The sequence below is a fragment of the Carassius carassius genome, chromosome 30 (assembly GCF_963082965.1).
Source record: "Carassius carassius chromosome 30, fCarCar2.1, whole genome shotgun sequence".
NCBI lineage: Eukaryota > Metazoa > Chordata > Actinopteri > Cypriniformes > Cyprinidae > Carassius > Carassius carassius.
The window spans coordinates 22,607,532-22,624,752 of NC_081784.1; the positions used below are offsets into that span (position 1 = coordinate 22,607,532).

The 17,221-nt window shown below is 38.6% G+C and overlaps 2 protein-coding genes across 2 annotated transcripts; both read right to left on the reverse strand.

Annotated features, from left to right (window-relative positions):
* Positions 1-406: 406 nt before the first annotated feature.
* On the reverse strand, positions 407-4,836 carry calm2a (calmodulin 2a (phosphorylase kinase, delta)). Its single transcript, XM_059518027.1, has 6 exons — positions 4,705-4,836; positions 3,882-3,912; positions 1,826-1,969; positions 1,641-1,747; positions 1,421-1,556; positions 407-1,129 (listed from the first exon to the last, which is right to left on the reverse strand). Exons 1-6 carry the CDS (start codon positions 4,705-4,707, stop codon positions 1,101-1,103), a joined length of 450 nt encoding a protein of 149 aa, XP_059374010.1. The 5' UTR covers positions 4,708-4,836; the 3' UTR covers positions 407-1,100.
* Positions 4,837-11,029: 6,193 nt separating this feature from the next.
* Positions 11,030-15,527, reverse strand: LOC132111192 (uncharacterized). The gene is made up of 6 exons (XM_059518349.1): positions 15,452-15,527; positions 15,162-15,354; positions 14,154-14,282; positions 13,880-14,048; positions 13,616-13,750; positions 11,030-11,357 (listed from the first exon to the last, which is right to left on the reverse strand). Exons 2-6 carry the CDS (start codon positions 15,334-15,336, stop codon positions 11,213-11,215), a joined length of 753 nt encoding a protein of 250 aa, XP_059374332.1. The 5' UTR covers positions 15,337-15,354; positions 15,452-15,527; the 3' UTR covers positions 11,030-11,212.
* Between the last annotated feature and the right edge of the window lie 1,694 nt (positions 15,528-17,221).

The following is a 17,221-nucleotide window of genomic DNA, read 5'->3' on the forward strand; positions in this document are numbered from 1 at the left end:
ATACCTAATGTTGATTAATGCATGCATTTTCTTTATAGGCATCGAATAACTTGGCTAATATTGTGCAATACTAGGTTCTCCAAACATAGCTAAACTTTTGAATAGCACAGATTTAAACTCAATGGAAAAAGGACTTCTACAACAATTGTCATTCAATAGTACTTTAATGAGTTTTTTTTTTTTTTTTTTTAAATGAAGGCCTTGCCCCAATCCTATCCTGTGAGTACACAATCATTTGTCCAGCTGACTCAGAGACTCATTGAATAGGGATTTACAAAATGAATCATTTCAACCATTACAATAAATATTGTAAACATCTCAGTTAATTAAAAATCAGCTCTGGGATGCATAATTAAACAAGAGAGTTTTTAATTAGAGGGCTAAAAGACAAACAAACAAAAGAAACTTTTCAATATGCGTAAATAGTAAATTTTATTGGAAAACAAATATACAACTTGGAATGGACTATCTGAGGCATGAAAATGCCATTAAGCAGTTTAAAAAAAAGAAAAAGTACAGAAAGAAAAAGAAAACTAGTATGAATAAGTGAATAATACATTAAAAAGCATTGTAAGATTCAAACAAGTTCTTGGTATAGAACAGCAGATACAAAAAGAGTTTATTTAGATACACCAGTGTCTTGTAGATACACCAGTGTCATTTTTTTTCCTTTTTTTTTTTGCAGTAGTGCAATGCTGAGAAATTTCATTTATATATATATTATATACTTTGTCCATAGTCCATGCAGAGTTACTCCTCTACATTGATGCCATGCCAGCGCTGCTGCCAAGAGACAACCAGCTGACAGGTCTCCACTCTTGCTACGCATGAGGGGGGGCAGACAGACGTGACGCGTGTTTTTTTTTGCATGTCACAACCCCCTCTTCGCGGCAACAAGCACCTGATCGTGTAACCGGACCGCCACTCCAAAAAACACGATGACAGTAAAAGAAAGGGATATGAGGACTGAAGATCCTATGCGGTTTACATGCAGTTCCTTTGGACAACTGGGAAGAGGAAGGGGACTTGACGTTTTACAGATAAATTAGACAGAAAAAAGGCAAAAAATGTATAGAGGAGAAAGGATCTGTACAAGGCCTTCATTTCGCCGTCATCATCTGTACAAATTCTGTGAAGACAGAGAATGTTAGTCAGGTTCTGAAAGATGGCAAGATTTCATACATGAAGTTAAGTTGGACCCTGACACCGTGTCCTAAACAGCCACAACAGAAACAAATCTTATTTTATTGGTCACTTGGTTTCTGTGGCGTTGAGCCCCACCTGCAGTAGAATCTTACTGGACCAATAATCCCAATTAAACAACCCATGTTCTGATAAGCTGTGATTGTGCGGTCTCACTTTTATCGAGGACACGGTGTAATAACCAACAAGTTAAAGTCAACTTCACATTAAAACTCACCTTCGTAGTTAACCTGTCCGTCTCCGTCAATGTCTGCTTCTCTGATCATCTCATCAACCTCTTCGTCGGTCAACTTCTCTCCGAGGTTCGTCATGACGTGACGCAGTTCAGCTGCACTGATGTAACCGTTCCCATCCTAAAGCACAGGATATCCAGGTCATCGACTGCACGTGACTTAGTGTGGCACTAGTGTCTTATTCTGGAACGGGACGACCTTTACCTTATCAAAGACACGGAACGCTTCTCTGATCTCCTCCTCGCTGTCCGTGTCCTTCATCTTCCTCGCCATCATGGTCAGGAACTCTGGGAAGTCTATCGTCCCATTTCCTATGCAGAAAGCAGACGTATTGAGACGAACTTTTAACATTCAACACTTGTGTTAAGGATGGATGCGGTCATCCTCACCATCAGCGTCCACTTCATTGATCATGTCCTGCAGCTCCGCCTCTGTTGGATTCTGTCCGAGCGAGCGCATGACCGTCCCCAGCTCTTTGGTCGTGATGGTGCCATCGCCGTCCTTGTCAAAGAGTGAGAAAGCCTCTTTGAATTCTGCAAAGGGTGACAGATAAATAAAACAGGAACTTTCATTATTATTAACAGAATCTCCCAAAGACAAACAACCACTGAAAACAAAAGACACACGGAGGAACCAGTGGGGCCAGTTCCGAAGAAGGGATGCCCTTCTTTACACATTCACTTCCACAAACTCTTTCAGATATTAATGCAAAAGAAGCACGATGCCATAGAGCATTTAAAGTCAACATGAAACATATTGACCTTGTTTAGATTAAGAAAATGTTCCTGGTCTTAATGAACGATTCATCAGCACCTGTTATTCGAAAGAGAAAAAAATAAAAATAAAATAAATGTGAAGGTTTCGCCTTTTGGCTGACATCATAAAGCCATCATGCTTCATTTCAGTAAATAACTGGCCACTTTCACAATCCGACCAATTCCTTATGGATAACATAACATGATATATTCTCCTTCACTGCATTTCATGCTGCACTTAGAAAAGTGAATTTTGAAAGTAACACCGGTTGAAAATCAAGTTTCATATAGACTTTAAAATGTAGGTTCAGAGACACAACCATCAAGAATGATTTAAGTTGTGAATATTTTAGACAGCAGTTTGCCTGTACTCATAATGAACAGACACCACATTGCAAAACAAACAAAAACTCTACATTTGCGCCTGCATTGCTACAACAGTCTGTAATTATCGTTTTTTTAGACAAGGCACACACAGGAATAACATGTGTGGCCCCCAAACTAGAAAAGTCTTGGAAGAACTAAAATAAAAAAAAAATTAAAAAAAGTCCCAGACATCAACAAGAGAAATGTGAATTCTATGTAAAATGCTACTGGCTGCTACAACAGATTGTCCCCGTGCGAATGAAACCTTACCCTGCTTCTATGCAAACCATCAACTCTGAGGCACGGTTTCTATGGAGAGCCAGCACAATGACCTCACTCGGTCCCTATGGAGACACACTAAACCATATGGAGACCCAATGCTGGGACCTTATTGTGGTGATATAGGATCTAGACTTCAGAGCAGTATGGAAACACTGCCGTGACCTCACACTCTCCAGGGAAACACACCTCAGTGACTAGGTCTCAATGGACCTCAACCTCACAGTCACTGTGGTGACCGACCACAATGACCTCACTGACTTCTGTCTGAGGCTTTCAACTGTAAGTCGCACAACCACGATTAAAAAAACAAGTTAAAAAAAAAAAAAAAAAAAAAAAAAAAACCACAGGTGAAAGTGACAGGGTTTCACATCCATTTTCTACCAAAGCGCTCAGATGAAACATACGGGATCGCAAAGTCATCTAAAATTAAATAATTAGATAGCCGTCATATACAAGCACACTAGCACAATTCTAGCTTACATTGGATATAAAGTGAAAAGTGCATTCACAAATGCACAAAAAAAAAAAAACTTGGCTATTAAAGTCACCTAATTAAGGCAAAACGCACTGGAAATGTGTTATAATGACAGTAAGAACATCATGTGCCACCCACAGGACCGGTACAAGTCCATCACGATACTAGAACCTGCAATATCAGGTCATAAAGGACTCAACCAGCGGCTGGTGAAACGGTAACTTCACGTCAAAGCCAGAGAGGTTCAGTCCGGCAGGGGACACACCCTTGATCCTCAGTGCCTGCAGTTACGACCGCTCTCCTACAGAGAAGAGGGTGTGTTCGTCGAATACTACACCTAGCCCTGGGAATAACTCGTTCAATTGGTCTTTAACACTGGAGTTACAGGCATCCCATCACAACAACCGGTACATTCATTCAGGGAATGGGTCCCAACCGAGTCTCAAGGCTCGCCATAAAAGGAAATAAGATAAATCCACAGAGAGTTGTTGGGTGGGGGGGGGGGGGGGGGACCATGGGAATAAACCGCACGGCCATGTGCCACCGGACAGGACGGGGATGTCTTACCGGCAATCTGCTCTTCTGTCAACTGGTCAGCCTGCAGACGAGAAAGAGAGAAGATCATCGAATAACTATACTATATAATAAGCCTATACTGATCCACCATCAAACTTTAATACTGCTGGCAACGTGTCTATTATAGTTCAAAACGTAGACATCATAAAAGACCTGATTGAAGTAAATGTCGACTGAGACGGTCAGTCTATAACATCTCTTGGTGTTTCAAGTTAGGAAGTCAATCAGTCGTATGGATTTGCAATAGCATGAGAGTCAAAGACAGTTTTAATTCTGGGGTGAACCATCTTTAATATTAACTGCAGAAGGTGGCGCAATCCTGCTCCGCTGCTCGTAAATGTCTTTATACTGCTTTATTCATGTAAACATTTTTAATTACAAGACCACAGAGGTCAAATGCTTTCCATATAACTATTAAGTGTTAGATAAAAAGCAAATATTCAAACATGAGCTCGTGGGAGAGAAATGCGCCATATTTGCAGCAGACGCGCCTGTGAATCTGTTCGCTATCAAGCTTTTCCAAGCTGTTGCTTATTTCATGATACAGAAAGAACTGAATAATTTAACTTAGTGAATAGACGTTTATATACGTCTGCGCATAACGGTTATATAAACTAAGGCAGAATACTACCTGCTATTTAGCCAGATCACTCCCGTACATTAAAAGAAAATTAACTTAACGTTACATACAACCATTCAGTATCAAGGAACTGTGTGCTGACTGTAGCGCGCATTATTTTAGATATGTTGCCTATAATAACTGCATTTTGCACCAAATAAGCAGTGACGGTAACATATAACAGTTTGTACTCACCATTGCGCTGTTTTAACAGATGTATCTCCACACAAAACAACAGTCCACAGCTGGCAAACAAACAGGATGCAATCATACAGAGCTAGCTTGACGCGCCTTTAATGGTCGCTTATAAACTCCTCCCCCTGGTTTCTATCCATCCGCCACTTCCTTCCCCATCAGAAACCAGCGTCAAAATGCCACTATTGTCATATGTTAGCGTGCAGTACAAAGTTGCGTGGATTTTTCTACGATAGCGACGTGTTCAAATCGCGAAGATGTGCCATATGCAGCGAGGTGGACCTGTTTTGAGAGGAACTAACTAACCGGCGGACTCATACATTCTGCTAAAGTGTAATGCGGCAGTAGCAGTACTGTACGTTATGGCCAGGAGAGGCGGCTTCCGATTGGTCCATTCGTACCCGCAATGCGTCACTCGCTGCATTCCAGGCTAGACTCACTCACAGTACACATCAGGGTCAGAATTTAACCAGGGCTTGTGGCAGAAATGCCATAGAAAGTGACAAATTTAACCAACTATTTAAAATATTAGGGCACAAAAATCTATTTAAAATGCTTTATATCTAATATTATTTTCACATTTATTATGGGTTGAAGTACTGAACATAAATTGTTATGGTGCTTTGACGTTCTTGAAAATCGATAACCAAATATTGGCCATTAATGATAATAAAAAATAAAATAAAATCATTTTTGACACTGCAACAAATTGTAGAAATTGAGTAGCGTTTAAGCATTACAATAAATTTGAAGCTTTTTGACTGATGATGCCACCAAAGCAATCAAGTTGAATCAATGATGGTTAAAACACCACATATTCAGGATACCAAGTTTTATAATTATTAATGAAACCATTAAAAAAACATATAGGTCCACCACTAATCTGAATATCGTGGGGAACGTGTTTTAAAAAAAATTACTAAATGTACAGGCTGGGCATACAGTAGACTGAGCATTGTGTATAATTTTTGCTATTGATGTAATAAATAAAATAAAACAAATGGTTAAATCGATCCCTCTCTGTTAAAAGGATTTGAACATTAGTTATGGAGTGCAATCCACTTAATTTCTTTATCAGATTGATTTGGCGAGGCCGACCCGCTGCAAGCTTTGCAGAAAGTCTTCCTACAATGTTTTATGAAGAATAAAGCATTTAGAAGCTTTGGCAATCAAATGCCCCCGTGACGATTGAGATCCCGTTATTGCTGTATATAAATCAACTGAAGTAGAATAAAATGTTGCTTGATTGAAATTAAACGGAATGGATATGGAGATAATAAAACATCTCATTGTATTAGCACATGTGACTGAAGTGTGTATGCTTTAGGCATGCTGTGCACAAGCAATCAAGTGTAACATCAGCCGAGACAGGCTCATCTAGCGATATGTCAGATGTGGCATAAGGAGCAGCAGGTTTGTGGGCACACGTGCAGTAGATGCTAGGCCTGCTTGTGCTCACTGAATGCATGGTAGTATCTGATGGCCTGCTTTGCTATGCTTGGCTGCCTGGCTCTCTCTCTCCCACTGACCACCTGTCTCTGGACCAAACCCAGAGAAGCTGCAGGTGGGAGAGAGTGGAAACTCTGGGGTCAGTTTAAGAATAACGCAACAGGCTCCTTAATCAGGCCTCAAAGCAAAACATGAATTTTATTGTCCATGCAATGAAAGTCATTGGAGACCAGTGTCGTTTTTTACACCACTGACTTTCTTTGCATGGACAAAAATACTTGAAACATACTTAAAATATCTGTTTTTGTGTTCTCCAGAAGCATGATACAGGGGTGAGTTTTCCGAACATCAATGTACCCTACGATGCCATGTTGAAGAAACTTATAACTAGCAAGCCATGATTGTTTCCCAAAAATGTAAAATTTTGTCACACATTGTCGTTCAAACCACGTAGGTTAGAACTGCTTCTAACCATGGTTGTGCACAGAGCTGTACTTCCAACCACACAACTTTGCAATGCTGTATGCAAATTTTAGCTGGAACTATGGATTTGGGAAACACCAAATTGTAAAACTGGTAATAATGGAACTTGCCACCATAGTTGCCCAACTGTGCTTTTGGGAAAAGCATCCCTGGTTTGGAGCAAACATGAGTGTAATTAAATCATTTTCATTTAAACTATCCCTTTAAACTGACCACAATGTGTTCCCAGAATGCATAATTAACTTGAAATTATTGATTCATAAATAAATGCAAACATTCACAGGAAAGTGACATGACATTCAGCCAAGTATGGTGACCCATACTCAGAATTCATGCTCTGCTTTTAACCCAACCAAAGTGCACAAACACAGCAGTGAACACACACCCAGAGCAGTGGGCAGCCATTTATGCTGCAGCGCCCGGGGAGCAGTTGGGGGTTCAGTGCCTTGCTCAAGGGCACCTCAGTTGTGGTATTGAAGGTGGAGAGAGCACTGTACATTCACTACCCCCACCTACAATTACTGCCGGCCCGAGACTTGAACTTGCAACCCTTGGATTGCAAGTCCAACACTCTAACCATTAGGCCACGACTGCCCCAATCAACACTCAATCAACACTCAGCCATATGCATAAATACACACAGACACACATGCACAAGCACACCATTTAGCCATCCTTATAAGTAACTGCTTCAGTGTCCACTTGGCACTTGCTAACATCTCTGCCTCCTAATACCCAACACAGTGGCGTCTATTCATTCAAATCTGCTTTTCTACACTGAGATTGCAACTCATAGAGAAGATTACAAAACAAAGAAAGGAGAAACCTCATAAGGGGCCTTGCTATATTAATCAGAAGGGGAAGATAAGCTGGATTCAGACTGAGCAATGCACGGTCTTCAAGAAGAAACATGTTAGGAAGAATGGCTAAATGTTAATGTGTTCCAAAGCCTAACATGTAATAATTATAATTTAAATTTATGTAACTTTCAGGCTTACATGTTTAGGTTCAGTGATTTCAGTTTAATTGCAATAAACAGGTCCTTATCATCGAATTTACTAATAAAATTAAAATTAAATGAACATTCCCATAAAGTCACAATGAAACAGAAACTGACAGATATTTTCTTTCTGATTGTGACATGTATAAGTGAAACCAACTAGCTATCAAAAAAGGGAGGTTGAAACTTGGTTTTATACCTCATTTGTATGAAATGGGGCAATTTTTTTTAACAGACACGACAGAGAGACATCTGTCCTTTACCCAGAAAATTATTATAATTAAAAAAATTACAAGGTCAAAACACATGCATGGATTAATCATTCACAATAAGACTAAAAGCGTTCATTGATGTGAAAATACACACATGCAGATTTTAATATGTAATATGACTAAAGGGGCTTCCTGTCGCTCTGCAGCAACATCCACTACTAGTAACTCTCTACAGATAAAATAAGTATAAATCTAATTAAGCATCAGTTAAAGTTGTGTGCTTTTGAGAGCAATATTGTCATTAAGGCCCCAGTTGTGGGTGTTAAGAATTTCTCGAGCTATTCTTGAGAATTTTGAGTTAATGTGACAGTACGCAGTGAACCTAAACTTGCTTGACATGCGATGACACCATATAGGTGCAATGGAGTGTGAAGGCAAAGCATTTATGTATATACTTCTCTTAGGGTGTTGTTCTCTTGAAATGACTCACTCTTCCATGTTTTTTTTCCAAGCCCAATTATCGTCTCAGCGCTTTGCTCTTCTCTTGTGAAACACGCAGAACTGTGCCACATCAAGGGAGGGAAGCCTTATCTGCCACAGAACATTCCAGACCTTTATTAGAGCTCTCATACTTTGAGCATTTCTAAGCAAGTCAAGGCAAGTCTACACAGGGTCAGGCACTCAAAAGACATCGCATGAACTCCTCTTTACAGGAACTACACCGTGGGTTTCTCCTCTTCAGGGCAAATGTTGAGAACCGCGAGGCACGCTCAGGTCTGTTCACTTCAGGAGTCTTCATCATAGGGCTTGTGGGAGTGGATAGTGAGGCCAGAGCAGGTGTCTGGGTGTAGATGTCCGCCTGTGTAACTGGAGGTTGTGTTGTCTTTAATTTATGAAGCCTGACAATGCTGGAGGGGATAGAGTTGGTTTTCAAGAGTGTATGAGGATGTTAATCTCTACGAGAATGTACTGAGGTGGTATCAGATGGTAATGCCAAGGTACTAAATGATTTAATATTCACATTGCATGTTTACATACTCATCTCACCATGGTACTAAATGATTAAAATATTCTTGCAGTATGGCGTTTTCATACTACTCCAAGAATACCATGATACAGTGTCTCAAAAAAATACAGCCCCACTCATGTCATGCAAGGGACAATGAATTAGGAATCTGTTCCTTTGACATATTCATTTGTTCCCTTGGTTTATGTACATTGTGGTCTCATTGTACTAATTTGTTTCCTCTTTTTACGTAAATCATGTCCACGACTTACAGTAACTAAATTAAAATGAGGGAACAGATCACTAGCCTACAATGTAGCCACGATTTAACTAAGATGAGGGAATTAATTACTACAACATGGACATATATTTAGCTCTTACGAGTCACATACTCAGCTCTCATGAGAGCAGTGGTGGTGTCAGATGGTAATAGCATGGTATTTTTGATTTGTACCATGGTACTAAATGATTAAAATATCCATGTACAGTAGTATTGTATTTACATGTTGCTACTTCAAGAATGTTAACATACAAAATGAGGAATTCGTTCCCATGGCTTATTAATTTGTTTGTTTTAGGTACATCACGTGTACCTTGAATGCAGTGTAAGAGGCTTTGCCGAATGCATAAATATTCATGTTAATTTAACACAAGGAAACAAAGTTGTAAAACATAGCCATGATTTAACAAAAACAAAGGAACACTTACTACAATGTGACTATGACCGATCTAAAACAATCGAACAAATCACTACAACATGGCCATTAAAAAAAAAAAGAAGTCATGGAAAATAATTTTTTTTATATTTATTTCCCCGCATCTCATGTGCTGAGCTTTGTACAAAAACACATACATTTTGTTATCGATACTTTATGTCTGCCGAGTTGTGTGCGTCTATTAATGTTATTAAGCTAGTTTGTGTCTAGTAGCGATGTGGGCCGTTTAAAACAGCATATACTTTCACCCTCGAGTTCGTGAAAGATTTACAGCCAGATGTTGTTGGATTCATGCAGTTTCTTAAGTGCCCTGTTACACTTAGATTGAAAAGCTGTACTCAGCATTTCTCAGAGCCCAACTCTGGATTAAACTGTTGGCAAAAAGCAAGTCAAGGGCTTGCAGAAATGACATAAAGGAGAGATAAGGCCGGAGCATGAAAGAGCTTAGTTCACATCCTAAACTTTATAGTTTTATTGCTGGGAGATAAACACATGCAAAGTGCAGAGTCTAATGGCAGGACCATAAGGGCAGCCAATAGCTCTTTCTTTTAATAGTTTACTGCTTCTGTGTGGCCAACAAAGACTCGACTAGGCCTCAGTTTTGATCCCTAGGTGACATAACTTCATGCCATTAAACAATGTCACTATAAATGGAACAAGAGAGAATGGGTGTCAACAAGACATATTGAGTCTTATCTGAATGGAAATAAAGAGTTGTGTATAAGCCATTTGTTTCCAGGTAACCTGAAAAGCTGGAAGATACCGTCAACCCAGGTTACACCTCTCAAGTTATACAATACAATGACAGATTTACATGTAAAAGAAAGAATATTTCTGCTCTCGTGAAAGTGAGAAGCCCGTGTTGTTTTAGGGGACTCGGAGACCCCAAGGGTTTATTAAAGGCTCAAAAATAATATTTAAAATTGAAAAACTGAATAGTTCTCACTTCAAACAGCCTTCAAGGAAACATATAACTTTTGTTTGGGGTCTCAGAGACCTTAAATATAAAAGATGGATAAATGCACTTGATTTGAATTCAAACTGATCCCATGGCACTGATGATTTTTATTTGACTTTATTTGAGGAAAGAAGTAGTGGGTATAGAAATATCATAACCTTGCTAAGTTATTTGCTCATAGACAACATACTGTACACACATTTAGTTGCTTTGTTGTCAAGAGGATAATTCTGACCAGAGAAACATTTCACTTATGTGTAAAATTTTGTCCGTTACTTCAAATTCTTTGAAGAATGCCATATTTCACCAACAATCTAAGATAATTTGACATTATTTCATAACATTAGAGCACATTTTACCACTATTTTTATTACTGTAACGCATACAGTGCATATGCACATTAGTTTCTCCACATGAGTTAAAACCGAGGCAAGAAGTCAGCAGAACTTGTTGCTCACATATCACTTCGTGCTTCTTTTGCATTCATAAGAGTTAGTATCTTCAAATAACTGAGGCAATCGCTCAATGTTTCTTTTGCATGTGTCTGGCACTCAATTCACTTCACTTTCACACATGACTAAAAGTCAGCAGTCTCTTTTAAATATAAATAGTATTGTATTGAGATAAATTTGAAACACAAATGTACATCTGCACTGATGCTGCATGAACCGCACAGGGCCTGTGTTATCGATACCGGCGCTTCTGCTGAGGTGTGAGGTTATCAAGGATACGCGGGCTGACGTGGGTGATGTAGTGCAGAGACGGGTCTTCAAAGTTGAACGGAGGGTTAAACTGCTCCTGAATGTACTCGGGCAGCCGATGAGGAATACTTGATGGAGAAAGAGAGAGAGAGAGAGAGAGAGAGAGAGAGAGAGAGAGAGTTAAGATCTACTGTAGCATCTAATCATCCAGATACTGTAAATGTCACTGTATGTGTGATCACTCCAGATTTACATGTAAAAGGATATTTCTGCTCTCATGAAAGTTAGAAGCTCATGTTGTTTTTGGGGACTCAAGAGACCCGAAGGGTTTATTAAAGGCTCAAATATCATACTTGACATTGAAGAACCAAGTAGATAACTCAATAACTCACTTCAAACAACATGCAAGGAAACATATTACTTTAGTTGGCCGTCTCAGAGACCTTAAATATTAAACATTTTCCTAATAGTAGAAAAGGTTCTTTAGATTATTAAAATATTCTTTACACTAAGAAAAAATGGTTCTTTTTTTTTTTTTCCAAAGAACTGCTCACTGAAAGGTTCTTTGTGGAACCAGAAATGGTTCTTGCTACAAAAACCACCTTTATTTTTATGAGTGTGTAATATGTTGAACACATTTCTGAAAGTCCATATCTGCTTTGTGACACAAAAGAACTGTACTATGCATTAACACCTAGAATTCATTCCTAAAGCCAGAATAAGGGTGTTAATTAAGAAATAGGCCACAGTGTTTTTAAACAGAAAGAAAAGTGCTTTGGTATAAAGAGAGGGAGAAAGGAAAGTGTATGTATGCTGCCCTGCCCTTGACCCCCTCTCCCTGTGTGGACCTTCCTCTGCAGTGCTGCAAACAACACTGATGATCTCATCTTGCAGGCGCCACCACACACACACACACACACACACACACACACACACACACACACACACACACACACACACACACACACACACACACACACACACACACACACACACACACACTGCATAGAGAGAAGTGCAGAAGTGCAAGTGTCTGACTGGTGCCTCTTGTGATTGACTGTCTGCTTTCCACATCACAGAAAGATGCTGCTGCCTCCCAGTGGTGAAAAGTACATAGTACACTTCCACAACACTAATATTTAAACATTTATTTTGTGCCTACAACATGCAGCCATTTACAGTGGAAAATGTCTGAGACCAGCAGCCATGCATATAAAATGTAATTTATTCCAAAGCTGAATTTTCAGCATCATTCATCAAGTCTTCAGTGTCACATGATCCTTCAAAATCAATCTAATATGCTGATTGATCCTCAAGAAACATTTCTTATTATTATCAGTGTTGAAAACAGTTGTGCTGCTTATTATTTTAGTGGAAACCCTGATGTAGCAGAATCCAAGTATTAATTTAAGACACAATTTGTAATAAAAACTACTAATGTAATTTATATTAGAAAAGAATGAAAAGTAGAAATATATTCACTGGTGCTCTCATACTTTTAGAACCCACTGCATGCTGTGGAAATCATGTTTCCTCACACATTCTGTTTGAAAAAGGTGCAGAAATGTATCTAGTATCTAGAAGTTTTTATTTTATTTTATTTTATTTTATTTTATTTGAGGAAAAAGTACTAGTGGGTATAGACATATCATAACCATTGCTAAGTATTTTAAGACAAAGTGTTTGAGTGGGTTTGATGGTGCCATATATTTGCTTAATGACAACATACTGTACAAACAGTTGCTTTGCTTTCAAGAGGATAACTCTGACCAGAGAAACAATTCACTTATGTGTAAGATTTTATTATTTCAAATTCCTTGAAGAATGCCGTACTGCACAACCATAAAACTAAGGGGGAAAATGTTTTCTATAACCATATTTTTTGGTATTTGAATTTTTTTCTAAACATTAGAACACATTTTACCACTATTTTTAATACTATAATGCACCCAGACCTTATACAATTTTGAGTGTTCCTAAACCGTGCATAATTTTTCTTAAATGTAACCATATTTCCAGGAATAGCTGCAACTGGTTCTCAAATATTTCTACTCTTGCATTAACATGTTTAAACAATAGCTTTGTTTCATAAGGTCAGTGCCAGAGAAATGCATTTAATGCGTGTAAACTTATAATTTTGTTGAAATTTGATGAGAACACTGCATATGCAAATTATTTTCTTCATAAGAGTTAGTATCTTCAAATAACTGAGGCAATCGCTCCATGTTTCTTTTGCATGTGTCTGGCACTCTTTCACTTTCACACATGACTAAAAGTCAGCAGTCTCTTTTAAATATAAATAGTATTGTATTGAGATAAATTTGAAACACAAATGTACATCTGCACTGATGCTGCATGAACCGCACAGGGCCTGTGTTATCGATACCGGCGCTTCTGCTGAGGTGTGAGGTTATCAAGGATACGCGGGCTGACGTGGGTGATGTAGTGCAGAGACGGGTCTTCAAAGTTGAACGGAGGGTTGTACTGCTCCTGAATGTACTCGGGCAACCGATGTGGAATACTTGATGGAGAGAGAAAGAGAGAGAGAGAGAGAGAGAGAGAGAGAGAGAGAGAGAGAGTTAAGATCTACTGTAGCATCTAATCATCCAGATACTGTAAATGTCACTGTATGTGTGATCAGGACACTCACTCCCCAGAGATGGTTTTCTTGCGTGAGCAGCAGCAGAAGCAGGCGAGGGCCGCCAGCAACAGCAGCAACAGGAGGGGGATACCAATGCCCAGAACCAGCCCCAAAATTAGTGATTTCTTATCCATAGTCTGAGCACCTGACACGACTGTGCGGTTAATGTTGTTCCAGTCTGAGTTGGAGGAGAATTATTATTATTATTATTTTTATTTTTTTATGAAAAATGTAAAGACCAGACTCACAGAGCATGAACACTGTTTTCTGGCGATGCTCTTACCTAATATGCATGACTGTGATTCTTCCTTTAGATCAGTGCCATTGCACACACACCTGTAGCCCCCATAGGTGTTGACACACTGGGCTGTTTTTGAACACGGAGCCTCATTTGTCTTACATTCATCAAGGTCTAAAGAAAACAAGAAATACAAATTCTAAAGACAAGAAGTGGAACTTAAGAATACATAAGCACAGTGGAACTAGAGGTAAATGTCTTACTGTATGTAACAGTTCATTTGCATTCCCAAAATATAATTGTTTGAAAAGCACTTCAAGAGGGCTGATATTCAGTACAACAGCACTGATGATTTCACTCTTTATACCGTCTGTTGTTTGTCTGTGTGTTGGCGGTGGGGATTTTTCATCGAGTCTTACTGCAAGTTAAATTTTTTTTACACCAGTAGGTGGTCTTTATAAGTGAGTCATTGACTTAATCATTCAAGGATTTGTTCAAAAACAGGACAATTCAGGAACAAAACAGGGGACTTTCTTGACTGAGTAGGTCAGTGAATCATTCACTGAAAGATTCCTTCAAAAACACTTTTAATCAAGTACAAAATAAGTGATTTTCTTCTTGAGTGAATAATTGAATCATTCATTCAATGATTAATTCAAAAACACAGATTCATTCAAGAATAAAATGTGTTATTTTCTTATTTCTTATTTACACTAAAGCAATTTGCTCAAAAATATTGAATACATTCCAGAATTTTCTTTATGAATGAGTCACCCATTCATGCAACATATTTGTTAATAATAATTATAATAATATAATAATGAAAAAATAAACAGATTCAATCAGGGACAAAACAGGTGATATTTATGAGAGAGTCGTTAAATCATTAAACAATACTGATTCATTCAGAAACAAAACTACTATCAGTTGCTCTACTATCACATGCAGCGGTTGGTTTTGTTTCAAATAGTTTTCATTGGTAGAGCAAAATCAAGCATTACACTTGAGTCATGTATTAAGCGTAAAATAAAATATTATAGGATTTTTTCTTACCATCCACAAAGGCTGAACGGATGCTGTAGTACTGACTGACTCGGGTCAGATAGTCCATGACATACCAGTGCGGCGTGTCACTGGACACATTGATCCTGTACTCATTCTGCCCACCTGCTGATGCTGAATCAGGAGCTATAGCAGTGGCGTTGTAGAACTTGTTCTGGAAACCCATTGACAGGATCTCCTGCAGCTGTAGAGAATGCAGAAGTTAATGTGATCTGTAGTGTTAATGACATGCCATGTCTGAATTTATCTGACATTTTCACATCTCAGATACATGCACTGACCTTACTGAGTCCTTGTGCTGATGTTTGCTTTCCCCATCCAATGGACACATTAAAAACATTCCATCCTAAAGAAAAGAAAAATACTTTTTTGTTGGTGTCTCCTAAAATATGAAATCCAGGGTACAATTTTCAAGTGAGGATATGGGGGCAGTTTTCACTGTCTATCTGGTAGTGTTATTCTTCTTCTTCTTCTATGGTAAAAGTTGTGAAACTTGGCACAGAGATAAAGGACAGTCTGAACATGAACTACAGATTGTTAGCACCACCACTAACATCACCACTTGTCCAAATTTGCACTCATGTTTGCGCCAATAACTTTTTAATTAACTATTTTTTCCTCTGATTTCTTGGCTCAAGACGAATGCACCCTATAATGCCATTTCAAAACCTAAATTTTTTTCCACCATTTTGAATTTTTCAAAAAACCTACTTTTTCAAACTCCTTCTAGACCATTTGTCTGATTTTGACTTAAAAACATTGAATTCAAATGATCAGTCAAATGATTTGTCGAAGAGCTCACCAAAGTGGATGTGAGGCTATATCTCCGTAATGCTTTAGCGTATTCAGACCAAACTTGGTGTGTGTTATGATAACCATTATCTGAGGTTACCTGCAGTTGCAGCACAGTAACATTTTTACATGTTGGCCATTTTGAATTATGAAAAAAGCTATATTTTAAGAAAATACTGGGGTATTATTCTGAAACTTGGAATGTGTTATCGGCACCATGCACCTTAAGGTACTCAAATGATACCTTGTGGTCAAAACTTATAATGAAAAAAAAAACAATTATAACTTTTGAATAGTTTTGTATATTGCCATGAGACTTGTCTTGATAGATTCCTTGTAATATTGATGCCAATTCTGCCATAATTGGCTATTTTTGCGTACTCCTCCTAGACCATTGGTCCAATTTTCACCAAATTTGGAAGCTGATGAAACGGTTTTCATTTACCGCATCAACAAATTTTATGGCATGATGCCATACTGCATCTGAGGCTTATCTCTGCAAAGCTTTGACATGCTGACATCAAACTTTATGTGTGCTGTTGTCACTTCACACAGACCACAACACATCAATTTGGTGACAGTGCCACCTACTGGTCAAAACTGATTAAACTGATTTTAGCTCAATTTGATTTTTTAATGATTGTTTAGCCCAGTTTGAGTAAAATGACCTTAAACTGTCTTTAATTACTAATTGTTTATTTGTTTATTTTGTCTGATCCTCCTTGCTCCTCATTCTGCTTTTGTTGGCTTGGTACCTTAAGGGGGTCATATGATGCTGCTAAAAATAATTATTTTGTGTATTTGGTGTAATGAAATATGTTTATGCGGTTTAAGGTTAAAACAACACATTATTTTCTACATACTGTACATTATTATTTCTCCTTTATGCCCCGCCTTTTGAAACACGCCGATTTTCACAAGGCTCATCTTTCTGAAAAGTGAGGTGTGCTGTGATTGGCCAGCTATCCAGTGCGTTGTGATTGGCCGAATGCGTCAAGCGTGTGATGGCATATTGTGAAGCCTTGTCTGGCCGGAGAGACGTGACAAAAACATAAAACCCATTATAAACATGATATAAACATGGTTTCTAGTCGTGTTTTCTTTTGGAAGGCAAAACGTCCCAGCGTCACACACCACGGCCTTGAGTGAGCAGAGGCAGCTGGATGCCGTTTTGTCCACGGTGAAAGCTGATTCAGCGATCCACAGTGCAAAGTTGATGTATTTCCTCAGTGACCAGCACAGATCAGCTCCAGGCATGA

Bases quoted from the DNA above. Each gene is read 5' to 3' on its own strand.
- LOC132111192 (XM_059518349.1), bottom strand. From the start codon at position 15,336: ATGGGTTTCCAGAACAAGTTCTACAACGCCACTGCTATAGCTCCTGAT. The intron at 14,283-15,161 runs GTAAGAAAAAAT...TGTTTTCTTTAG, and splicing joins CCGTTCAGCCTTTGTGGATG to ACCTTGATGAATGTAAGACA. The intron at 14,049-14,153 runs GTAAGAGCATCG...CCTCCAACTCAG, and splicing joins ATCACAGTCATGCATATTAG to ACTGGAACAACATTAACCGC.
- calm2a (XM_059518027.1), bottom strand. The intron at 1,970-3,881 runs GTAAGACATCCC...CACCCTTTGCAG, and splicing joins GACAGAAGAGCAGATTGCCG to AATTCAAAGAGGCTTTCTCA. The intron at 1,748-1,825 runs GTGAGGATGACC...CTTTCTGCATAG, and splicing joins CAATGAAGTGGACGCTGATG to GAAATGGGACGATAGACTTC.